We start from the raw sequence: 26,690 nt of genomic DNA, 5'->3' as shown, positions 1-26,690 counted from the left end.
TCCCTGATGATGAAACTTTGGCTGAATAGCGCTTGTTCCTGTCTCCAATGTGGCGACACATCCAGGAGCCGTCTGAGGAGAATCCCAGAATCTCACATCCTCGTTAGCTCAGAATGCGCCGATATGATCACGCACAAGCGTGACACATCAACCTGGTCTCACAGTAAGATTAGGTTGGAACTGTTCAGGTTCACGCAGACAATCTTTACATTTAGAATTAGCATACAGATGTAAATTTAATGCAGTAAAGTATAAAGCATTTTATTTAAATATCCATTCATTATTTTTACAAGCACAGAGAGCTGTATCAGATGGATGGAAGAGCCGCATGCGGCTCCAGAGCCGCGGGTTGCCGACCCCCGACATAGACATAGGGAGAAAATCTCATTATGTCACGTTGCTGCATCGATGCGGAATCGTGCACGGCTGAATCGTGATGCATCTTAGAATCGATCATTTTTCCCACCTCTAATATATATATATATATATATATATATATATATATATATATATATATATATGTACACACACACACACACACACACACACACACACACACACACACACACACACACACACATATATACATATGTATATGTATATGTATATACAGTGGGGCAAAAAAGTATTTTGTCAGCCACCGATTGTGCAAGTTCTCCCACTTAAAATAATGACAGAGGTCAGTAACTTACATCATAGGTACACTTCAACTTTGAGAGACAGAATGTGAAAAAAAAATCCATGAATTCACATGGCAGGATTTTTAAAGAATGTATTTGTAAATCAGGGTGGAAAATAAGTATTTGGTCACTTCAAACAAGGAAAATATCTGGCTCTCACAGACCTGTAACGTCTTCTTTAAGAAGCTTTTCTGTCCTCCACTCGTTACCTGTATTAATGGCACCTGTTTGAACTCATTATCTGTATAAAAGACACCTGTCCACAGCCTCAAACAGTCAGACTCCAAACTCCACTATGGCCAAGACCAAAGAGCTTTCGAAGGACACCAGGAAAAGAATTGTAGACCTGCACCAGACTGGGAAGAGTGAATCTACAATAGGCAAGCAGCTTGGTGTGAAAAAAATCAACTGTGGGAGCAATTATCAGAAAATGGAAGACATACAAGACCACTGATAATCTCCCTCGATCTGGGGCTACATGCAAGATCGCATCCAGTGGGGTCAAAATGATCATGAGAACAGTGAGCAAGAATCCCAGAACCACATGGGGGGACCTGGTGAATGACCTGCAGAGAGCTGGGACCACAGTAACAAAGGTCACCATCAGTAACACACTACAACGGCAGGGAATCAAATCCTGCAGTGCCAGACGTGTTCCGCTGCTGAAGCCAGTGTATGTCCAGGCCCATCTGAAGTTTGCCAGAGAGTACATGAGAATGTCATGTGGTCAGATGAAACAAAAGTAGAACTTTTTGGTATAAACTCAACTCGTCGTGTTTGGAGGAAGAAGAATACTGAGTTGCATCCCTAGAACACCATACCTACTGTGAAGCATGGGGGTGGGAACATCATGCTTTGGGGCTGTTTTTCTGCTAAGGGGACAGGACGACTGATCCGTGTTAAGGACAGAATGAATGGGGCCATGTATCGTGAGATTCTGAGCCAAAACCTCCTTCCATCAGTGAGAGCTTTGAAGATGAAACGTGGCTGGGTCTTCCAACACTACAATGATCCCAAACACACCGCCCGGGCAACAAAGGAGTGGCTCCGTAAGAAGCATTTGAAAGTCCTGGAGTGGCCTAGCCAGTCTCCAGACCTCAACCCCATAGAAAATCTGTGGAGGGAGATGAAAGTCTGTGTTGCTCGGCGACAGCCCCAAAACATCACTGCTCTCAAGAAGATCTGCATGGAGGAATGGGCCAAAATACCAGCTACTGTGTGTGCAAACCTGGTAAAGACCTATAGTAATCGTTTGACCTCTGTTATTGACAACAAAGGTTATGTTACGAAGTATTGAGTTGAATTTTTGTTATTGACCAAATACTTGTTTTCCACCCTGATTTACTAATAATTTTTTTAAAAATCCTGCCATGTGAATTCATGGATTTTTTTTCACATTCTGTCTCTCACAGTTGAAGTGTACCTATGATGAAAATTACTGACCTCTGTCATCATTTTAAGTGGGAGAACTTGCACAATCGGTGGCTGACTAAATACCTTTTTGCCCCACTGTACATATACATATGTGTATGTATGTATGTATATATATATATATATATATATATATATATATATATATATATATATATATATATAACGTATAAAACTACAGCCTAGAGGCTCTTTTATGCAATGTCAGGAATTCAGCACTGTAAAGTACACATATGGCAGGAATGGCCAGTCACATGTTAGCAAGTATCAACAGAACCAACAGATATGCTTTTAGATTGTTCTAATGGGAAACAGGCTTCAACAGCAGCGGTTGTTTTCCGCTTGGTCCTAGTGCTCAACCAGTGTCTGTTTCATATAGCATAATGTAGGTTTTGGATGATAACAAGTGCAGGAACAAAAATTGGCTTTGGAAAACGTGAGGAGGACATGTCCCCCCAACGCCCCCCACCAAAAAATACAAAACTCTTTCCATGGAACCAGATATTGCCCTTTATGAATAAATAGATCCTTAATAATAAAACTCCAAATACTCATTAGCCATGTAATATAATAATTTTACTATCAAAGCACTGAGCACTGAGTGTGGAGCAATTATGTTTGATATATCACCTCAATTAGGCTGTTCAATACGATGTTGAAACAATTTAAGATTTAAGCATTTGCCATCCGCTCTGAGTAGAATCCGGTTTAAAGTAATTTAGATGGAATCACTCAGGGCTTTTCTGAATGAATTATAGGATTTCTGCTTGCTTAAATCTCATCTGCCAGATTGGTTTCTGCAATAAATAAATAAATAAATAATCTGGAAAAGGCAGCTACTTTTAAAATATTATCGTGTTTGTTGCCGTGACTTTATATTTCCAAGTGAATTTAACCCACCATGCCTGGCTGCAACACATTCCTAACAGCCCAAATAACTGTATTACATCAGCAGATATTTCCCAACAGATGCCGCAAAATAAGGTCACTTCTCTTCAATCCCCACATAAAGCCTGTTTTCATAACACAATTGTGCAGCGCTGCGTTTTCAACTATACTTAGATCCGTTATGCAAACACACATCTCATATGACTCACATGGCTTTATTACATTTAGTCGTGACTTATGTGTTCAGATACGAAAGGGGTGAGGAATCCAAGAGCCGACTTACTGTACATAAATATACAGAAAATCCTTCTGCAGAAACGGACTAAATAAAAGCATGCACACACACACACACACACACACACACACACACACACACACACACACACACACACACACACACACACACACACACACACACACACACACACACACACACACACTTCCTGTCTCACTCCTACAGACAAGCCTGAGATGGTCTGTTATGTGTAGGTGGAGAGCTTAATATAAAAATAATGTTTGATTGACTGTGGTGGCCTGTGTGTTGGCCCCCATTAATAACTGTATTAGTGGACAACAATAGGGCTCGTCTGCAGGGAATGGAGGCTGAGAGAGAGAGAGAGGAGAGCTGAAATTAATTACTGTGTCTATCTGACTGTCACTGGCTCAGTCATTATCTCTTCTCTTCTGTGTGTGTGTGTGTGTGTTAGTGAAATTTTCCCACATATTCTTCTTAACTGCATCTGCAATACATTCTTAGTACTTCACCAAACAGCTAAAAGACCTAAAAAGCCCCAATAAGAATATATTAGTCACAACTAGGGGCAGCAGTAGCTCAACAGGTTGAGCGGGTTGTCCAGTAATCGGAAGGTTGCAGGTTCGATCCCGGCTCTGGACAGAGAATTCTGCTGTTGTGTCCTTGGGCAAGACACTTAACCCACCTTGCCTGCTGGTGGTGGTCGGAGGCGCCTGTGCTCGGCAGCCGTGCCTCTGTCAGCGTGCCCCAGGGCAGCTGTGGCTACATTGTAGCTCATCACCATCAGTGTGTGAATGTGTGTGTGAATGGATGAATGATACACTGTAGTGTAAAGCGCTTTGGAGTCCTTACTCTGAGAGGCGCTATACAAGTGCGAGTCATTTAATAATTTAATTTAGCCCCGACACTGCTAGAGCGACCCAGTCACCTGACCTCCACTCTTTCTCTCCTCATTTAACATCCTCCGCTTCAAATCTGGGAGTAAAAATGGACCCGGTTATGAAGATGGACGCTCAGGTCAACAGCACAATCAAGTCCTGTTTCTACCACCTTAGGCGAATTTCTAAATTAAAGCCCACCCTGAGTGTCCGTCTTCTAGAGTCAGTGATTCATGCCTTCATAACATTCCGGCTAGACTACTCCAACTCCTGTTCATACGGAATCTGCAAAGTTGCTCTGTCCAGAGCTCAGCTCATCCAGAATTCGGCAGCACAGTTTCTGACTGGAGCTGACAGAAGACAGCACATCACACCCATTCTTAAAACACCACATTGGTTGCCTGTTCTGTTCAGGATTAACTTCAAAATCCAGCTACTTGCATTCAAATGTTTGAACAGGGCATCGGTTTGACCACTGCTGCTAACCACTTAAACATTCTCCCTCTCCTGATAATAACATTTTACTTTCATTAACATAGAATGTGCTACTACTAGTTTACCTGTTGAATTAACTATAAATTCACTCAGAAAAGACAATAAATCTCTTACTAAGAGATCACTATGGCCCATCTTACTATGACCCATCATCCTAGATAGATTTGCTCGTGTTACTTTCCCTGAGTTAACCAAACTAGTTAACTCTATGAAGACCTCTGCATGCCGCCTCTTCATCTTACCCTCATCTTTGTTTAAAAGTGCATTTCAGTCCATCGGTCCCAGCGTGCTCTCCATAATTAATGCTTCTCTGGTTTCTGGTCAGGTCCCTGCTTACTTTAAGAACGCTGTAATCCACCAACTTCTTAAAAAAACAAGTCTCGATGCCTCTCCCCATAGCAGCTTCAGACCCATCTCTAAACTTCCGTTCATCTCCAAGATCTTGGAAAAGGCTGTGGCTAAACTACTCACAGCTGCTCTTGATGAACATAACATCTATGATAGCTTCCAGTCAGGTTTTCGTAGAGCTCATTCTACTGAAACAGCTCTTCTTAGGGTCTCTAATGACCTTCTGACTCACAGTGATGCAGGGGACTGTTCTGTTCTGGTCCTGCTGGACCTGATTGCAGCCATTGACACTGTTGACCATCATCTGCTACTGGAGAGGCTCAGAGACTGGGTAGGCCTATCAGGATCTGCTCTGGAGTGGTTCTCCTCTTATCTCTCTGAGCGCTCCTTTTCTGTGGCCGTCTCCAAGTTTAGGTCCTCCAACACCTCTCTTACCCATGGTGTCCCACAAGGTTCTGTGCTGGGACCTCTAGTCTTCCTCCTCTATCTGCTTCCTCTTCAGCGCATCCTGAGCTCCTTCAAAGGAATCTCCTACCATCTTTATGCAGATGACATCCAACTGTACATCTCCTTTAAGCCCCATGAGTTGTCTAAGCTGCAGCTGTTACACACCTGCTTAGACTCTATCAAAACCTGGATGGCTGGGAGCTTTCTACAGGTGAATGAAGATAAGACTGAGATCCTCATCTGTGCCCCAGACAAGCTGGTCCCCAAAGTCAGAGACTCTTGGTCAGCTTGCTTCTCACACCAAAACTTCCGTCAGGAATCTTGGCGTGACCTTTGACCCAGCTCTCACCTTAGATTCTCATGTCAGTTCTCTTGTTCACTCCTCATTCTTCCAACTCAGGAACATTGCTAAGCTGAATCCCATTCTGTCCCGCTCTGAACTTGAGACAGTTCTCCACACCTTCATCTCCTCACGCTTAGACTACTGTAACTCTCTTTTCACGTGTCTGAGCAGAACCTCCCTGAACCGTCTACAGGTGGTTCATAATGCCTATGCTCGGCTTCTGACCAAGTCCTCCAAACACACCCACCTCACCCCACTTCTCGTCCAGCTTCACTGGCTGCCAGTCAACGTCAGGGTTCATTTCGAGATCCTGGTTCTGGTCTATAGGGCCTTACATGGACAAGCACCATCTTACATTGGTGATCTTCTCAGTCCCTACACCCCCAGCAGGTCCTTGAGGACCAGTGATCAAAGCCTACTGGTTGTGTAGTGCACCAGGCTAAAGACCAAAGGTGACAGATCATTTACTGCTGTGGCCCCCAGACTCTGGAACTCTCTCCCCCTGAGCCTGAGATCAGTGGACTCAGTGGTCTCCTTTAAAAAGCAGCTGAAAAGTCACTTGTTCAAGCTGGCTTTTGTGTGAGCTTCATCACCCTCTCCTTGTTCTGCTCTCCCCACCTATTCCACCTTCCTCAGGATCCACTGATTTCCTTCTTTCCTAATCACTCTCTCTCTTTTTTTACATTTTTTTAATCACAATTGTCTATATTTTGCTCATTTTAAATATATTTTTAACGATTTTCTAAAGTCTTTTATATATTTTTACATTTTTTTGTTTTTGTGAAGCGCCTCGTGATCTTTATCTTGAGAGGCGCTATAGAAATAATATTTTCTTCTTCTTCTTTCTTCTTCTACTAAATAGGGCTTATGCACATCCCACTTCCGCATTATGCTAAATGGGTTGCACCACTTTCTTCCCATCCACAGCCCAGTTTGAGCTACGATAGCGGTTGCTAACCATGGCATTGTGTTATACACGTTCTCCAAAAATAAAAGTTTCAGATGTCCATAGGATATGCCGAGCGACTTCTAAAACTCCTGCCACAAAAATGGATAAGGGATTTAAGCTGTACGCCTCATCCTATATTTGCAACTACAAAGGTATGTAAAATTAATGTTTATGTTAGCTTTGCAGCTAGTAACTTAATTTACCAATTCAGTTAGGAATGTCGTAACAGATCAAAATTTTCATCAATCTGTGTTTGTTATTTTCTTGAAAAGACTCTTGTATAAGCACATTGTATGCTTTTAAAGTTTTATTTCATTTTTTCCAGTATCAAACAAAGACAGGGTGACCAGAGCTGTCAGTATCAGAGCAGAATGTCACAGAACTATCCACAAAAGTGAAATGAACCACAAGCTGAGAGTATGCTAGATGTTAGGAATGGTTGGGTGCTCGGTTCGGTTCCAGTTCCTACCTGTTCCAGTTCGGGGACAGTATTAATCAAGCCTCATGTTCTATATCCATATTTTTCACAAACTGTCATCTCTTGGGAAGTGATGAAATCTTACGGAAGGGTTGAATTTGCCAGACATTGGGGTGTTGTGGCACACAGCAGAAATGGTGTTATCGTGCTTCAAATATTTAGTCGGCTGAGATGAACTCATGTTAAAACAGCTGTTAAAAGTCCAGCTAAAACTCCTAATACTAGCTAGCAGTGTTATCGGCAAGCAAACCGTAAGTCCTCTGTAGCGTTTTCCGGTTTGTTTGAGTGTCTTTCAGCATAAGGCCCATAGCATATCTACTAGGAAATTGCAATGCATGCAGCCCTAGAAACACTACTTGGTATAAATTGTATTTTGTGTGTGTGTGTGTGTGTGTGTGTGTGTGTGTGTGTGTGTGTGTGTGTGTGTGTGTTCTCCGCTCTGTCTTCTCGATAACCAGTGAGTCGTGGTGGATGGCTGCTTATACTGAGCCAGGATCCTCTGGAGGTTTCTTCCTGTTAAAATGAAGTTTTCCTCTCCACGATCGCTACATGCTTGCTTGGTATGAGGATTGCTGTAAAGACTCTTGACACAACAAGTCACTGACTTGATGCAATCTGCATGTTTCCTTATACAGGAGATGTTTAACTAATTCACATTTTGCAATGAAATAATTGGAATGTTTACTTCGTGAATTGCCTCGAGATGACCCGTCATGATTTTGTGCTATATAAATAAACTGAACTGAATTAAATTGATACACTGCTTTAGATATTGATTCAGTGTCCTAACACAAACATGTCAGCGTATCGATATTTTCTTACATCTCTAGTAAATAAACAAATAATTCCATGTAAATCATGTGATGGAGATCTGAGGCTGTTGACTGGCAGCAGTACACTTTGGCCTTAGCTTCTCTCTGACTCAGCATTGTCCTGGTAAAGTATTATCTTTTATGCAAAGACCGTTAAGAAAGCAATCTATGAGGGGGATGGTAATTATTTATAACTTTACACTGAAACACGCTTTAAAATTAATGAAAAGTAACCAGAGCAGGCAGAAAGCAGGAGAAAACTAAAATGAACTCTGGCTTTTAGGTAAGTTTATTCTGCAGATTTTACTGGGATGGAGACATAATTTACTGCTACAGAGGATGTCAAGTTAGGGTTTGAAGGTGCTAAAAAAAACTTCCAAGAGATCTGCTCTGTAGCATTGCTGGGAAGGCAAATTCAAACTCCTGTTGGACTGCAAATCAGGCTGGGGAATGCAGCACAGACTGTGGAGTGGTTGTGCGCTGCTGAAGCGTGCAGCAACACCTGCACATACATGACTTTCATGGAAAAGCCATCAAAGGAAAACCTGCATCCCTACCAGAGTTGAACTTGCGAAATCAATCCCAGGCAAAGAGGTATGCACACTGAGATCAAAAGCTAAAATGCGGTCTTGTTAAGAAAAAAAATGTTTCTGTTTCCTTCATCTTCTGATCAGGACGTTTCTTCTCATGCAACGTTTTAAAATGAAGAAAGAATTTGTGCCCAAGTTTTTGCATGCCATGAGAAATCATCAGATCATATCTAAAGAACTTAGTTTTCGTTTTAACGGTTTTAGTTATTTGAAAACGTTGAAGAAACCATGAATTGTGAAAAGATGATGGCATAAATGTGTAGATAAATGGATAGACTGATTTTAGGAATCCAAAGTATTTGTTTGGGATCCTTTATAATAGTTGGGTAGAAGGAGCCAGATTACTGCAAACACATGCACATAAATATTATTGAAAAATAAATGGTAAACAGTGTTGGGAACGTTACTTTTAAAAAGTAATTAGTTATAGTTACTGATTACTTTGTCAAATAAGTAACTCAGTTACTAACTGAGTTACAAGATCATAAAAGTAACTAATTACCAACTAAAGTAACTACTTAGTTACTTTTTTCATTAAAGAATGCAAGAATTACTACAATAGTAAAATATAAATGACTAATGACTGAACATAATAAAATGTATGTCCAAATGTTTTATATAAATCTGAATAATTTAAATAAATAAGCACTTAACAGGAGGAACTACTAATAGGAACATTACACTAATCTAGACTATTAAAAGGTCACTGTGTGATATTTAACAAGACCCCAATCAGCTAAAATTTAAAATTGCAAATAGAAACACCCGTAAAGGTTCCTGAGCCTTTAAATGGTATCTCGGTCTAGTTAAATTACAGAAATAAATGTAATTTTGCACAGTATTCTAATTTTTCCAGCTTCACATAATTGTGTGTTTTTAGCAGCATTTCATTTGCTGCTAATCTAGTAATGGTTAAATAAATAAATAAATAAATATCCTTTAAAATGACACTAGAAGAGGCACAAGCCTGATGGAGGACTTAAATGTACTAACTTGGGTCAGACCCAACCACAGAAGAGCTGAAGCTGGGTGGTAAACACTCACAGGTAGTTCTGATAACACCTGAGCTCCATGTCGTCTGAGACTGATGCATCAGTGTTACAGCGGGACTAAAGACATGATCAGAAACAGGTTAAATCTGGATGATCTAGGAAGGTAGAAGATCAGGACGTCTGAGCGGTGAACAGGTGAGTGGACCTTCGGGACGTCCCGCTGTCACGCTAAGAAGGGCACGGCTGCAGATCCACACCTGCAGCCATAGATATTCATCACGTCTTCCTCGTTCTTCACGGGCCGTGATGCTCTTAAACATCTGCCTCTTTAGCTCCTGATCAGCTGATGACAGCTTCAACACACCGCGCTGCTTAATGCACGCATTTTCTTATCAGTAACAAACGACGTTTTGATAAAAGAAGACGTAATTAATTAGTTTGCTCGTTACTGAAAGAAATATTTTTTATTAAAGCGGTTATTTTAAACGGAGCTATGCCCGTCATTGCTTTGTTGTGTCTCCAGCAGCAGCGACTGAGACAGTGAGAACACTGAGGGTCTCCGCCCACCCGGCCAATCATCATCATGCTTGTAAGTGCGTTACCGATACCTCTCTCTCCCTGGCTGCAGCTGAAGTGTGCCGGTCAGAAAGCCTCACACTGCTGCTCAACGTTGGACAAGCACATAGTAACGCACAACCTTCCGTCCCCAGTAATGGTAACGGCGTTGCAACGGCGGGAAAAGTAATTAATTAGATTATTCCGTTACCTATAAAAGAACGCCGTTAGAAACGCCGTTATACTTAAACGGCGTTACTCCCAACGCTGATGGTAACGTATTTGCTTAATTCACCTTTGCCTGAACATAATACGATTACTTATTTAAGGAATCAGGACTTTCACTGCATATAGAGCAAATGTGAAATATGTTTCTGAATCTCTCATCAACAGCTGATGAACCACAACAGATTCCTTTACCTGACAACACAGACCCTGTACAACCTTATGCAGAGGCAGAAATGACTTCCCTCATTAACCTTGACGTTTCTGACACAATGGAAAGGCTCAGAGGAATCAGTGTTCCTGATCTGCTGACAGAGATGAACCTTCCAGACTCCTATCAGGGTCCAACAGCCAGATTCTGTCTGTGTGGGGCTCATCAGAAGCATTGGAGCTCATTTAAACTTGTTTAATGGCAGAAGAAATGCATAAAGGCAAGTCATCCTTTAAGTTCACATCTTTCTAAAGAACATATGTGCATTTTATTTAGTTTCTTCTAAAAAAAAAAGAGGGAAGACCACTTTTGGTTAAGTCATAGCAGGAGGAGAAGGGGTTTATAGGTTATGCTAGACATATCAGTGTAAAAATGTTCATCAAAGAAATGTATTTTAGCTCTCCTCAAACCAGCAATGCTGACACATTTGTACCTTTGATACCTTTGATGTGATGAAATCCAGACTTAGCTTTTTGTGCATGAATATAAAATAATGAAAGGCTATTGTTACCATTGGCTCATCAACAACTATCCCATCAGCATGCTGCCATTACAGTGGATGAAGAGCCCCGTTATAGCAATACTAAAGAGTTTTTAACACTTTAAAGAGACGATGTGTAATGTTTACCATTTAACTCTACAAATATCTATCTAAGTGTTGTTGATGCCCAGTTGTTGAAAAATATTGGTGGCTTCGTAACATGTAACCGTAAAAATCAGGTCTAATTTACATGGGAATGGGTCTAAGTCTCTCGTTTGATTTGATTTGATTTGTAACAAACGGTTACACAACTTTCACCTTTTATAAACGTTGTTGTAAAAATTTGCCTCTTCATTCGTCGCCAGTGATGAAAGGGAGTCTGTGTTTTGCTGGAGTTTCAACGATCTGAAAATTGCTCTTCTGGGGATTTTTGACCCTAATGGCCAACTGTTGAAAAGGTATAACATTGAACACAAAAATATCGCTTGCTTGCAGTGATTTAGGTATGTACTGCTTCTGTCGTCAGGGAAAATACACACCGTCATTTAAAGTTGTATCAGTTGGCTCGTGTTAGCTCTTTGTTAGCGCTAGCTACACCAGGCTGCAACAGGGGCTGTGTCTCAATTCAGGGTCTGCATCCTTCGAAGGACCCAGCCCACCCGGCCGACGTGGGCTGCGTCCTCCGTCGGCCGGGTAGACCGGATGTTAACGGCTGTGAATTTGGACAGGCCTAGCCTTCATGAACTCCCTCGGCGAACGTTCCGTCGCCTAGCAACCGTGGAACTGCTGGGCAGAAGGAACCTTAAACGATGGAGCTCGACGTTTTATTTAGCTTTTTAACCCCCAGAAACCCAAATTTAGAAAACAACTGCAAAATATTTTTAACCTTTCACATGTTGTTCTAGGAGGCCAGATAAACGGGCCTATTTACACATTTTAACAGCCAATAGTGTTGCAGAACTGAATAGGACCTATTAGCAATGTAAATGTGGTTTTAAAAAGAAAAAAAATGGGGAAGGTTTATTTTTGTAGACTTAAATCTGATGTTGTGATACTACAACCGTGGGTCTCTGGGGGTTAATCATTTCCTTGACTGTTGGAGAGCTAATTCAGAGAAAATACTTTAGACTAGCTGAGCCTGAGCAAAGATGTGATAATAGTTTTTAATACTTTCTAAGGGTCTTAATTTGACCAAAACCGATTTATCACCTTTTAAGACTTTTCAAGACCCAGCGGATACCCTCTAGTAAACAATTCTCATTTGTAAACAAAAATAAAATTCAAGAGTTTAATGCAGAACTGATTTTATTTAGATATTTCTTTTATATGTACATGTTTAATCTTCATTAACCATTTTTTTCTAGCAAAGTAAAAAGCTGTCAAAGTTCTTCCTTCTCTCCTGTGCTCTCTGCTGCTCTGCAGCCTCATGTCCTCCCAGATCAGCTCCAGAAGCTCATCGCTGGCACCTTCCCCTGGATGCCCATTTTCTCCAGAATAGTCTTAACAAACATGTAAGAAAAGAAACAGGAAGAGAAAAGAGGACAACGGGTTATTCCTTTCATGTTTTCGCAGAAAAAAATATACTCAAACGAGTTTTTAAAATATGAGATGTTATTGTACCTCCATGCCACAGCTGCCGAATACTTTGCTCCGGTGATCATGTGGTCCATCTCCGCCCTAAGCTTAATAAATTCCCTGGTTTTCTCTTTTGGTCCTAAAATACAAACTTCTATTAAAATCAGGGGGAAACGTAGTGGGAGAAGTACGACACCGAGCGCGGCCGAACATACGAGCCGAGACCGCAATACAAGCACTTTTACTGTAACATTTCTAACTAAAATAACGTTCATGTATCACAAAAAGTCCTTAAACTGACAGTTTTCAAGTTTATACTTACATTTATATGCGCAATCCTCTCCGACAGCTCCCGCTTCACTGTCCGCCATTGTTTTTAAGGCTGTGTCTCAATTCAGGGTCTGCATCCTACCTCGGCCGGATTCGTCGGCCGGTTACGTCACAGCGCCGCGACTCGGCCTGTCCCAATTCGAAGACTCCTTCAAATGCGGTCGACGAATGCGGCCTTCTTTTCGCCTGAATGAAGGATGGGTCGGGTGTATCCTTCAATAGGTAGCATTTCCCAAGATGCCTTGCGGGCCGGCCGGCAGAAAAACTTAAAAACAATGGCGGACAGTGAAGCGGGAGCTGTCGGAGAGGATTGCGCTTATAAATGTAAGTATAAACTTGAAAACTGTCAGTTTAAGGACTTTTTGTGATACATGAACGTTATTTTAGTTGGAAATGTTACAGTAAAAGTGCTTGTATTGCGGTCTCGGCTCGTATGTTCGGCCGCGCTCGGTGTCGTACTTCTCCCACTACGTTTCCCCCTGATTTTAATAGAAGTTTGTATTTTAGGACCAAAAGAGAAAACCAGGGAATTTATTAAGCTTAGGGCGGAGATGGACCACATGATCACCGGAGCAAAGTATTCGGCGGCTGTGGCATGGAGGTACAATAACATCTCATATTTTAAAAACTCGTTTGAGTATATTTTTTTCTGCGAAAACATGAAAGGAATAACCCGTTGTCCTCTTTTCTCTATCTGTTTTATTTCTTACATGTTTGTTAAGACTATTCTGGAGAAAATGGGCATCCAGGGGAAGGTGCCAGCGATGAGCTTCTGGAGCTGATCTGGGAGGACATGAGGCTGCAGAGCAGCAGAGAGCACAGGAGAGAAGGAAGAACTTTGACAGCTTTTTACTTTGCTAGAAAAAAATGGTTAATGAAGATTAAACATGTACATGTAAAAGAAATATCTAAATAAAATCAGTTCTGCATTAAACTCTTGAATTTTATTTTTGTTTACAAATGAGAATTGTTTACTAGAGGGTATCCGCTGGGTCTTGAAAAGTCTTAAAAGGTGATAAATCGGTTTTGGTCAAAGTAAGACCCTTAGAAAGTATTAAAAACTATTATCACACCTTTGCTCAGGCTCAGCTAGTCTAAAGTATTTTCTCTGAATTAGCTCTCCAACAGTCAAGGAAATGATTAACCCCCAGAGACCCACGGTTGTAGTATTACAACATCAGATTTAAGTCTACAAAAATAAACCTTCCCCATTTTTTTTCTTTTTAAAACCACATTTACATTGCTAATAGGTCCTATTCAGTTCTGCAACACTATTGGCTGTTAAAATGTGTAAATAGGCCCGTTTATCTGGCCTCCTAGAACAACATGTGAAAGGTTAAAAAATATTTTGCAGTTGTTTTCTAAATTTGGGTTTCTGGGGGTTAAAAAGCTAAATAAAACGTCGAGCTCCATCGTTTAAGGTTCCTTCTGCCTTCTGCCCAGCGGTTCCACGGTTGCTAGGCGACGGAACGTTCGCCGAGGGAGTTCATGAAGGCTAGGCCTGTCCAAATTCACAGCCGTTAACATCCGGTCTACCCGGCCGACGGAGGACGCAGCCCACGTCGGCCGGGTGGGCTGGGTCCTTCGAAGGATGCAGACCCTGAATTGAGACACAGCCTTTGTTTTTCTGCCGGCCGGCCCGCAAGGCATCTTGGGAAATGCTACCTATTGAAGGATACACCCGACCCATCCTTCATTCAGGCGAAAAGAAGGCCGCATTCGTCGACCGCATTTGAAGGAGTCTTCGAATTGGGACAGGCCGAGTCGCGGCGCTGTGACGTAACCGGCCGACGAATCCGGCCGAGGTAGGATGCAGACCCTGAATTGAGACACAGCCAGGGTTGCTTACAGCAGCTGTAATCCTGCTTTCGACCAGCAGGGGCAGAAGCAGATCATATGACCATCAAATGTCTGAAATAACTCAAGTTACTTTATCAGTTTCAGTAAATCTAAACATAAACTAATGTTTAACTAGAAAAACTGAAGCTAAACTAAATAACTAAGAAAAGTCATAAAGACTGACCGACAGAGCAGAGACTAAACCCTAACCCCGATTTAAAAAAAAGGGGTTTATTTTGTAAAACTTAAAGCTTAATCATATGAGCGCTGGGTGGGATTGAGAGAGAGAGAGAGAGAGAGAGCGAGAGAGTGTGTTTTTCATCCTAATCTATGTAATGATTGATGGGAATGACGTTGACACGCTTGTTCAAAAGCTCCAGAACGTTTGTTCTGTTGAAATGTGTTTTGATCCCTCGCTGCATCACTAGACAGTACAGGATCAGGATAGGAAAAGAGGGGGAGGACAGTGCCTGAGTGTTCTCCCTGGTCCGCATTAAGTTCCTTTTGTCAGCTAACACTGGACTAAAAATGGCTCCATGCAGCCAAGATTAGCTCCAAAATGGTGAACGACCTCCCGACAATGGGTTGAGTCATCAGCATGTTGCTATCCATGTGAAAATCTCACACCATCATTACAAATCTCATAAACGAAGCATCTACTGCTGAGTGGCATAAGGATTTACCTAATTTGTAAATTCACTTGATCTGATATAAGCTGAGCAGCTAAAATAAAGCATAGATGACCAAAAAGTGGCTGTTATGGCTTCAAACATAAATAAATAAATAAACAAGTGAAGCTGGATAATATTAGTTCAGCAGTTAACTCTTTATACCTTCTTAATGCAATTTTGTTAATAGACCTGCTTTTATGCAACATTGCAGCTACGGTGCAATCAATTCCTTTGCCTTTTACCTCCAACACTCTCAAAGATCTTAAACAAAATAAAGTTCATAAGATAGTAACTATATTAAAAGTACTAGCTAAGGGGAAAGCCTGTAATATGGAACTTTCTGTGGATGAACTAAAGCGTTGCTATCATGTAAAAACAGAACCCACTCAGGCTAATCCATTATAGAGTTACTGAATGATGTCAACATTACATTTACTGTAAATTAGATAAATTTTCTATGATGAATGCTAAATCCATAAGCTAGGTATTTACTCACTAATGTTCATCATAAGATGAAGTCTATATGAATCAAGTGTGTCATAACTGCTAATAATACATTTTTAATATTTTTGTTATTAATGATTCTAAGTAGGACAAATACTCTTGACTTAATACACCACATTTCTACATTTTATGGGGAACACACCCTGTTGAATGGAAACTTGGTGTCAATAAGTGAGCATGCCTTTCAACGTAATGCTAGCAGATACACTCGAATACGCTCCTGATGCTGAAGTGATGGACAGCTTTGTTTTTTGCTGGTCTGGGCTGATAACGTGTAATTAACATAATCTGTCTCTATAATGCCAACACGCAATTTATTTACTCATATCTGTTATTACTTGTTCAGCCGCTTGCAAAAGCTCACACAGTTTTGAATGAATACGGCATCATAAAGGCCAAGGAATGCTGCTTTACTCAGAGTTGTAGTATTTATGCAAACAATTTTAAGTGAACTTTACATTTAGCCAACCTTAAAGAGCAAGTCACCCCCTACTAGATTCTTACTCCACTCCCTCTTCATGCTTGAAAAATGCAACAAATTATGTTGCCTAGCAGACCGAGAGGGCAGAGCCATAAACAAACACACACACATGGTGTGTCTGAATCCAGGGGCAGGATGCTTGTGAGGAAGTATTTTGAGGTCGATTACATCACAGCACAGAAAGTGCGTGTGTGTGTGTGTGTGTGTGTGTGTGTGTGTGTGTGTGTGTGTGTGTGTGTGTGTGTGTGTGTGTGTGTGTGTGTGGTGAATTAAACTTGTCATTTGTTTTAGGGACAACAGAGCATTTTTATTAAGCTTAGAGGTGAAGAGTGAAGTTGTTTACTCATGACTTCAATAGTTTATCGTGTGTTCTGCAGTGAAAAGTATTGTTACATTCAGGGATTTACACAATTGACACGTTTTTAAACAACAATCAAAAATAGTTTGTGTGAAGAAAATACATTTTATTTTTTATCTTTTTATCTTTTTATTGCCTTTTTGCCACTTATGACCTCTGATTTTCTCTTTTTAGGACTGCAGGTGTCCAAGGTCAGGAGAGGCTTTACCTAGTGGTCCTCCTGGGAGAGAGGCCTTCTACTGTTAAGTTAATGTTATTTAGTTGTTTGATATTTGAACACATTTATTAAAAGAAATACTGACTGATAACTCATTTGATCATTCCTTTTATCACCAGTTTTATTATTACAGATGTTTTTGAACATGTTACATGAACAGAAAATGAAAATATGGTAAGGAGACAAGATTATTGGACCAGTTATGTACAGTTAAAGGAGGATTAACCTGAGTGACTCTTGCTGGATCATTTATTTGAACTGAGTGAGTACGAAGTCTTTAACAATGCAGCTGGATCTGCTGCAGGAGGATCCAGGTGTGGATGGAGGGCTGGAACAGACCCGTGGCTGGACGTTTTTGGTCAGAGGAACATCAAACAGGACGGTCTGCAGAGAGAGCTTTGGGACGCTTCCTCTCACTGTCCACTCCATCGTCCATCTACAGGGACTGCTGGGCTGGCTCAGACGACGGCTGTTGCATCTCTAAGATGTATTCAGAAATATGAAATGTGGAGATGGTTCATGGATCCACTGGTATAACAATTGTGACTCTTCAGCAAATAAAACCACAGTGTTGTTTTTAATAGAGGTTCCTACATAAATGACTTGCCTGTTAACAGTAGTGGTGGTTTACTGGTACCTTCTCCAGGACAGAGCACCGCTGACCTCCTCCACACACGTCTTCCTCAGGCTCATTCTCCAGACCCACAGCTTCACCAGCACAGATGCAGATGTGCAGAATAGTGCATGCTGACCTGTAAAAAGGGTTTTTAAATTGAAAAATATAAAATAAAACATAACCTACAGTACACTGGTTCTGTTCTGTTTAAAGAAAAGCAGCAGGGAATAGTTAAATAAAAACTACAGAGAATTCACATTTTTAAGACAGATCTAATCATTATTAAGATAAGATAAGTCTTGATAAGAACAACTTTATTTATCCCGAGGGAAATTGTTGTGTCATGTACATGCTCAAAGCAGTAGGAGAGACAGATGAACAGGTGAAACAGATATGAGATATATGATATATACAGTAAAAATAGTGTACAGTAGTATACAATAGGATAGTGCAAGAGAAATACTCAGATAACTCAACAAAAAAAATACATGACTGTATTAGGCTTAAGTTGAATAAACAAATGCACATTGAAAACACTTCAATGCTATTTCATGAAAAAACCTGTTTTTAAAACATTTTACCCTCATTTGATGCAAAAGTAGTAAGTAGTTCTAAGGTCCAATTCACATTAGAAAACATCCTACTGCATTCAACATTTATAATGCATTTGGTTTCTATTAATTACCCACATATTAATACTCTGTAGTAATGTGTTGTGTACATTTAACCAGTTCAGTCTGTAGCTTTAAACATAAATAAAACTATCTAAAGTTAACATGTAAGTCCTGACAGCTTCTAGAATAAACTAAATGACTTTACCTGAAAACGGTTGTGAACAAACACTGGTGATGGAGGTAAGCTGCTGTAGCTCCTTAAAGATTCCATCTCAATTTTCGCCAGCTTTAGCATTTTTCCTTTGCGTGTAGCTGCCGCCACGGCTGTGACGGGACCTACGGGCTACCGTAGAGGTGAAGGCTAGACTGTCCGAATTCAGAGCTTTTGGGTTCTGGTCTTAGCGGTCGAAGGACCCGGCCTTGCTAGACAGGTGAGGACCCGTCCTCACAAGCATCCTGCCCCTGGATTTGGACACACCCACAGACTCACAAAGACATTGTGACATCATAATGTACCAGCTAATGCCATAGTGTACCTCTTGGCCAATAGCAATGGCAGATTTAAATTCAAATGCAGTGCAGAGTTTTTACCTGAAGAGGGCGCAACACTGACAATGTTAGGCAGAATATTTAAATTTTAACTTCGATGCACTAAAGTGCCAAATTATTGATGACACTTGTCTACAGCATGATTAGACACTTTTACCGTACATAGATCATCAGGAAAAAGAAATGCTGATTTGGGGGTGACTTGCTCTTTAAATGTTTTTATTGGTTAGGGTTAGAGTTAGGTTGGGGTTTTGACCTCACCGTGGGGCATTAAACACCAGGTAACGGGGTCATGAACAGTTCTACAGAAAACAACTTTACTTTTAAAAAGCCTGTCAATGGCAGAACAGCTACTAACAGCAAAAAACTGACGTCAATAAATAATATAAAGTAATATAGCCAAATGATGGACCAGGCTCAGGTAAACGATTTATTAGCTATGCTAAAATAATTAATTGGAAACCTGCAGGTAACCCTTTCATGCATGAATTATGAAATCTTAAACCAGGATTTTTCAAACAACTTTTTCATTAATCTTTAGGTATGAGTGAAACAAATTTAGACGAAAACGTTTAATTTACTAGTTAATTAACTCGGTGGACAGCATATATTCTGAACATAAAATATGTTGGCTTGACTCACTAGAGTCCAAAGGGAGGGCTCAAAAGCAACAGAATCTTCAACAGCTGTGCTTAATAGCAAAAATAAACCCGAACTATTTTGAGTAGCTGTCCACTGTAGTGGCCATTATGCATTAAAAGGGTTAAGTCCCGCCTCCTCCGTGCATACAGTCAGAAAAGTTACATATTTAAAAACTATGATATGATTGAAATAATCATTTTTTTAAGTGTTGAGTTTGTATGATTTACATAGCTTTTGTGTTTGTGCTACATGTTCAAATGTTTGTATTGTGTGTTATTTGTGATTAGCTATAAGAGTCAAAAGCTGAAAGTTTTAAACCAATGGTCTAATTTGTTCCATATAAAAGTGCTTTCCAAATGCATGAACATGAATAAATGTTTTCATTACAGTTTAATATCAAAATTTACAAGTAATTTCTAGAGACCAACAGTTTATGCAGAGGAAACGAGCTGCTGCACACTTAAAATGTTCAGAAAATGTGTCTGAAAATGATCAAATGAGCTGTGGAAGTCAGCATTGGCATGCTCCACTGGCTCATGCTGCATTGCATTATGGTCTATTTTAACTGCTGCAGCATATGACATTTGTTCATTGTAGTTTTCAAGGTCTGGATAAAGATTACGTAGGTTAGTGCACTAGATAGTGAACATTTCAAACACACTCCGCCGTTACCGTGTTCATGCTCTTTATCCCTAACAAGCAGCTTCTTATCTACATGTTTTCTTCAGAGGAGTCACATAGCTGAGTGAGCTAAAATAGGTGTCCTGTAGTTTTACATTATACCACATCTGAAAAGAGACTAACTGTTGAGTGTTGTCACTTATAACTGACTACACAATCATTTGAAATCAAATAAAAAAAGCCCAACAGAGCTGATTAAAAACCATACCTGTGTACGCGTCCTTATCTACTGACCAAAAGCATACATGACAGGCCTTTCACACTATCATAAGCATTTCACTCCAAAATACTCACACACACACATAAACAAATACTCACTTGTGCTGGAGAGTACGACGACCTGTTGGAGTCACAGGGGTTGTATGGTCCCCTGTGTGCAGTGGTGACTACGTGTTGCAGCCTCCTTACTTCTTCTCCCATCTCTCCTCTGGGACCTCCTCTCTCTTTTCTCCTGGCCACACCTCCAGGCGCCGTTCCAACAGTGATTAGTCCTTTGTCCACCCCCCCACCCCCACAACCGGGGGCGCCCATGCAACAGAGGGTGCCCTGGGCCAGCTCCAGCTCAATTTCTGCATCCATCTCCGCCTCCTCTTGGGCCTCCTTGTTGGAGTCGTCCAGGTGCTTCATCAGCACGGCCACCACCACATTGATTAGCACAAACTGGGCGGTGAGCACAAAGGAGACAAAGTACATGGGCGAGATAAACTGAAGGCTCGGATTGCAGGCATAGTCCACATCAGTGTTATGGTCAGGTGGGCACTCCCGCAATGTGTCCTGGTGGGGGGAGAAGATGGGAATGGATTAGAGGTGCTGCAGTAATATAAGAATAAGAGTTACATTCAGCAGATCATTTGAAATGGTGCAACTAATATGAGGCTATAGTCTTGTTCTTAAATTCAAAAGTTCACAAAGTTCCAAGTGTGCGTTTTTCTGAGTTACATAAAGAGGTTGGACTGTACTCTCTGCAATTCACCATATGACAGATGCGTGTCATGGCGGAACACAATACTGCTATACGAAGCAGGAATGGCACTAGAAGAAGAGTTGTGCTCCAGAAGTAAATCCTTCAAACTAAAACTTAAGATCTCAGGTTATCTATAGTACTCTGAGGCAGTTGTTGAAGTTTATATAACATCTATGATTGTTACCTCTTGTCACTTAGATGTGTCAACTGATACCTTTATAGACAGCATTGCATTCTGGGAACGTTCCAACTGCCTGCATCGACTTATAAAAGACATGCAAATATAACAAAAAAAAATCGTTTTATGATGCATGAATGGGTTTGTAGTTTGGAAGCTTGAAGCTCTCCTACCCACACACCGGTGTAATGCCATACACTCCTGTCCACTCTATGTTCAGAATCTGTGAACAACCGCTGTGAACACATCTGCTTTGCTCTTGGGTCAGCAGTGGCGCAATGGGAAGAGTAGTTGCCTGACAAGCGGTCAAGAGGTCGGTGGTTTCATTCTGGATTCCTCACCACATGTTTGAAGTGTTCTTAAGACACTGAATCCCACGTGACCACCAATCTGCTAGTGTGTGTGTGTGTGTGTGTGTGTGTGTGTGTGTGTGTGTGTGTGTGTGTGAATTGGTCAATGTGACTTGTAGTGTGAAGCATTTTGCAGCATGTAATGCCCTAACATTGAGAATCACAGGTTCCCAGAATGAATTACGTCACATTCTTGATACAAAGTCAATAGAGCTTGTGCAAACAAACCATCCTTGTTGTTCTTCTCGTGTAAATGACACTGTGTAGGACTACTTCTATCAAACACTTAAGCAAGGTGTTTCCTGTCAGATAATCACTGGCTTGTTTTTGACATCACCACAATAAAGGCTGCCAAACTTTCAGTTTGCTCAGCCTGCTGCAGTATCACAGAGGTTTCATATAAAGGGGAGTTATTATGAATTTTATCTTCAGGTACTTCTAAAGTTGATACAAAACATTTTCATGAAGTTCTTTGCACGAAATCCCTCTCACATGATGCTATTTCAGCAGTTTTATTCTTGACATTTTTCCTTCCATAATGAGTCGTATCAGGGCTCTGTCACTGAGAAAACAAGCTGAAACTGGCCATACCTACCCCTCCCCTGCTCAGGCTGCTATTAGCTGAGAAGCTCCGATATCTGGGAGGGGCTTGGAGCAGAGCCGTCGCTGTTCCTCCAGCAGCAGCTGTCTTTTACCCAAGAGGTGGTTCTATTCTACTTTCCCTGTTTGTGACATCACAAATGGGGACGTTTTTACATGGCTTGTTTTAGGCAAATGGTTCCTAAAATGAAACACTGACATGGCACCACAAAACGATGATAAAGGGGAAGTTTGCACATCTATGTTCCTTTAATAGTGCAGTTTTTTTGTCCATGTTGAAATACTCCTTTGACACTGAGTTAGTCTGAAGGCAGGTGAGTTTCTCGTCACAGCTGACATGACCTAAGTCCAACAGCTCATTGTTATTTAATAAGAACCTAAAATAATCAGTAAAACTGCTTTATTTTATCACAAAGCCTAATCTATTAATTTAACTTCAAGAATTTTTAGTCTTCAAATAATTTGACTTATTAAATGAATTGTTTAAAACTTAATAAAGGGTTGCAAAAATCATGCCGTGCACATCTGGCTGAAACGGCCCAAACCCTCTGGCGATGCGAGGTAAACCGTGAGCTACATAGCTCTTAGCTGGACACCACATGACCATGTTTTAAAACACGCGATGCGTTTTAGGCTAATTTGGCTTTCGATTATTCTAGATACACGAATCAGGATCTAAACAAAAGTCTATGTTTACATAATGAAGACAACAGCAGTTCCTGATTTATAACAGCATGTACAATTAGCATAGATTAATGCAAACATGTATCTATGCTAATGACATTAACACTGATCTATTAGCATAAATGAATGTTTACCTGATATAAATACGTCATTTTTCTCTTTCGTGCCAGAGAATGAACTGGTTTTCCACTCTGGTTAACATCCACAGTGGACTTCTGTCACAGTAAAACTAAAGTGACAAGAATTTTCTGGAGGAAGAAAGCGTATCTCACCCGGGCTGTGACCGCACATAACAATTTTATCTCTCCGAGCTGAAGCAGGTCTTTTTTTATCTAATTTGACCTGACATGTACACATTGTGCTCCTTCTCAAAAACATCTCCAATTTTGGCAAACATGCCCTCTCTCCATCTTATTTCTTTACACATTTCAGTTCTTTCAAATAAAGCAGACATTTTCTTACACTCAACCCCCGTTTCTTTCTCTCTTGTAGTGTTTTCCCATTATGTTTTTCATTTCTGCCTTCATTTTCCCTCTGGTTAGGAGAAAGCATACTAAGTGGCCCTTTTAACCCCTCTCCCCCCTCTTTTATTTCCACTCTTGTTACAGTTGGCTGGCGCTTTCCTTCCTTGTCACTGCACTTTCTCTCTATATTTCCCCTCTTCTCCATCATAGGTGCATCACTAGTTCTCACTGAGCATTACTTGCTTTTTACAGAACCTTAGCAGGTTCCTCTCTCACTGCTAAGGTTGTATTTTAGGTGTAAAATGGCAGAAAGTCTCTTTGAAGGGAGCATCTGTGGCCGGCTGGGCTTCTGGGCGTTTACTACTATCTGCTCTGCATGAATTCAGTATTTTCCAGCCGCTTCAAGCATAATCTCTATTCCTTACATAGCATAGATATATGGAGAAGAGAGAGTAGTTGCTGATGGATTCAATATGGAACAGTGTATTTACATACCAGGCAGCCATCTCGCTCCGCTTCATTGAGGAGGGATTCTTGCCTGAAACCACCCAATTTTTCCCACCATTACGTTTTACTGAATAGCAGATTCCATGCCATTGTTCTCGGATCCTTTCGGATCCGTTTTTCCCAATCAATCAAACTAACACGACACTGCCTGCCATCAATTCTTGACGGGATGGGCATGTACCTTCATGATGCCATTCCAGTTGTCGCCCGTGGAGACTTGAAACAAGGTAAGGAAGGCCATGCCAAAGTTTTCAAAGGTAGCGTGACGACTCATACCTTCACATGGGTAGTCTTCATTGCAAACTGTGAAAAAAAGAGAAAGAAAGGTTGGTCAGCTTACAAAGAGGAGCGATATGGGGGAGATAAGAAAAAGGGAGGATTAAAAGTTGTAGCGTTGTGAAGTTTATAATGGTCTGCCCTTAACAGCTGCCCCTTCATACAGTAACATCACCAAGGTCGGACGCTTGGTTCAGTATGTTTACATTCCAGGCGAAGAGACAGAAGAACAGAAGAAGAACGCTTTTCATTGATTAATCAAAGTACTTTATTTGTGATAAGCTAATCAAAGCATATGTTGATCATTAATAATCAGGTGAATGATCTGTGAAATAAAGATGTCATGAATTATGTGTTTAAATGAATAAACAGGGCTGCACCAGACAGACTGATATACATTACCATGGAAACGCATGACACATTATTCTCAACCAATCAGAACTTTTGTCTGTCGTAGAGAGAATCTGGGATGTTTACTTAATGTGTCCAATCCGGTTTACTAAGATCGGTAAACAATTAGGAGATATAAAAGAAGGCAACACCATTTTATATTCAGTTCCACGTTAAGTTCCACGTTAACATCAGCTCTGTTCGATCCGAGCTCCCAAGGAGTTACATCATACTCTCACATTGTTTTCAGCCAGCTCTCAATCCATCACCGCAAAGAGGAGTACAGGCTGGCCAGCTGTATTTCCTGTTTTAAGCTGAGAACTGTCAAGCTGGAGATTTCCGTTGTTTGAATCAACGAGACGACATTCCTTCAAAATAAGAGTGAACTTGCTGACGCCTGCCGACTACTACCGGAGCTATCCTCAGACGGGCGTTGTGTGCTGCGACCGCTGTTTCACCAGCTCCAGTACAACCGAGGTCTTAGGACCTGGCAATTCCTTATCTACACGGGAGACTCCATATACGGTACGTGGTCACGGCAATATGGCGGCTCATGTCAGCTTCTAAAGCCTCGTGGTAGCCTAGTCATAACAACCAGATTCGCTACGTCAGCCTAGAGATTCTGAACAAAACACACACACACACACCAACACGAAACATCTAAATCCATATGCATTCATCATTGAGACAGTCCTGGTAGATTGTAAGAATTTATAATTATAGAAATTAAAGATTCTTAAACGATCCCAACTCTCTCTCTTTTCATGTCTCTCAGTCAATACAGAGTGTTTAAGTAAACTCCCTGATGATAAAAACAACCACTTCTGATTGATTACTTAGATCTAATTACAGTGTATAAATATACAAAATCAGATAATTAAATTATCTAATTACAGTGTATAAATATACAAAATCAGATAATTAAATTATCTAATTACAGTGTATAAATATACAACTTCAAATCACTACAAAGTCAAAAGAAAAGGAACTGAAGACGTGTGAGTTTTGATGGTTAGCTTTGAAACAACATTGTTCTCCAAATCGAATGAATGTGTGAAACCTTTCAGCCGAGCCAGCAGACACAATCTGTCATCCAGTCAATAACAATGTATTTGTTTTGGAGCTCTTATCAAGTTAAAATCCTGAGATCTGTGACACCAACAGGTTGCTTCCTTTAGCTTCTAAGCAGCTGCGGCTCTAGAGAAAAATGTTTGTTCATAAGATTCACTCTTTGAAGTTTAGTAGGAATGTTTTAAGACAGCTTTTATAGCTTCAAAACTGTGACGGTGGTTTGAAATGCAAATTAATGACAGTGGCTTTTAAAGGACTTAAAAGTACAGGAGGAAATTAGAAATGTTTTTTGTTTCTTAATGCTCTGATTGAACTGACAAAACTGAGGTAAAAATATTATTATATTCATCAGTATTGTCTAATTAATGCATAGAAAAATATTTCATTACATTTCCGCTCTTCTCACTTTTTCACACTTAACCGTCTCAGGCTCAAAATAAGTTTTGATAAAAGGACGAACAACTAAGTCCTTCAGGGGTACTTCTGAGTTAAAAAATGCTCATGACATACGTATGTGGAGTAACCAGGTAGGTTTTAACGATGCAAATTTGCGACGCCTGCCTCCAGAGGGTTAAATGTTTCTGATGAGTCAAGAAATTATAATAGCATAGAAAGTCGGAGTAATTACAAAAAGCTGCTTGATATAATTTACTACAGCTAGGGCAAATCTGCAAAACAAGCTAGCTTGAAACTTTTTTTCAAACAACATAACATACAGCTATAAATATTTTGTGGAGTATTTTGACCATATTTGTATTTAAAAGACACCCCATGGACCAGTGCTGTCTATTGGAGCCTGGTTCAGGAAGTACAAATCAGCTGGAGGAGAAAGCAGCTTCAGACATCTGGAGTCTTATTTGCTGATATTATTTCGCCTCTGATTGGATAACAGCAACGTGACTCTACCTCTGAATCCATTTGGTGTGCAACGTTGATGTTATATCTCCACAAATAACACCATCCTGAAGGGGTTCTGCAGTGTGGTGGAGTTGCTAATGCTAATGGTTAACGTCTCCTAGCCAAAACGTCCTCAGCTGTTTCCTAGATGCTAAACCAGCGACAGCCTTCTCCGT

General features: G+C 40.7%; 1 protein-coding gene and 2 long non-coding RNA genes across 5 annotated transcripts in view; 1 reads left to right on the top strand and 2 right to left on the bottom strand.

Moving 5' to 3' along the window:
• Positions 1–26,690, bottom strand: part of cacna1ia (calcium voltage-gated channel subunit alpha1 Ia) — a 378,911-nt gene that overhangs the window by 29,723 nt on the left and 322,498 nt on the right. For all 3 annotated transcript variants that reach the window (XM_054750503.2, XM_054750504.2, XM_054750505.2), the window contains exons 31-32: positions 24,062–24,183; positions 20,452–20,907 (exon numbers count right to left, since the gene is read on the bottom strand). In XM_054750503.2, the coding sequence (XP_054606478.2) occupies positions 20,452–20,907; positions 24,062–24,183 (578 nt within the window). The remainder of the gene's footprint in view (positions 1–20,451; positions 20,908–24,061; positions 24,184–26,690) is intronic.
• Positions 12,344–13,012, bottom strand: LOC139062168 (uncharacterized). The gene is made up of 3 exons (XR_011515754.1): positions 12,954–13,012; positions 12,677–12,770; positions 12,344–12,555 (listed from the first exon to the last, which is right to left on the bottom strand). It is a non-coding gene; the product is annotated as an uncharacterized lncRNA (long non-coding RNA).
• Positions 13,150–13,895, top strand: LOC139062167 (uncharacterized). The gene is made up of 3 exons (XR_011515753.1): positions 13,150–13,285; positions 13,469–13,562; positions 13,684–13,895. It is a non-coding gene; the product is annotated as an uncharacterized lncRNA (long non-coding RNA).

Source organism: Nothobranchius furzeri, chromosome 12 (assembly GCF_043380555.1).
Source record: "Nothobranchius furzeri strain GRZ-AD chromosome 12, NfurGRZ-RIMD1, whole genome shotgun sequence".
Classification (NCBI taxonomy): Eukaryota; Metazoa; Chordata; class Actinopteri; order Cyprinodontiformes; family Nothobranchiidae; genus Nothobranchius; species Nothobranchius furzeri.
This window is presented reverse-complemented; position numbering and strand designations above follow the sequence as displayed.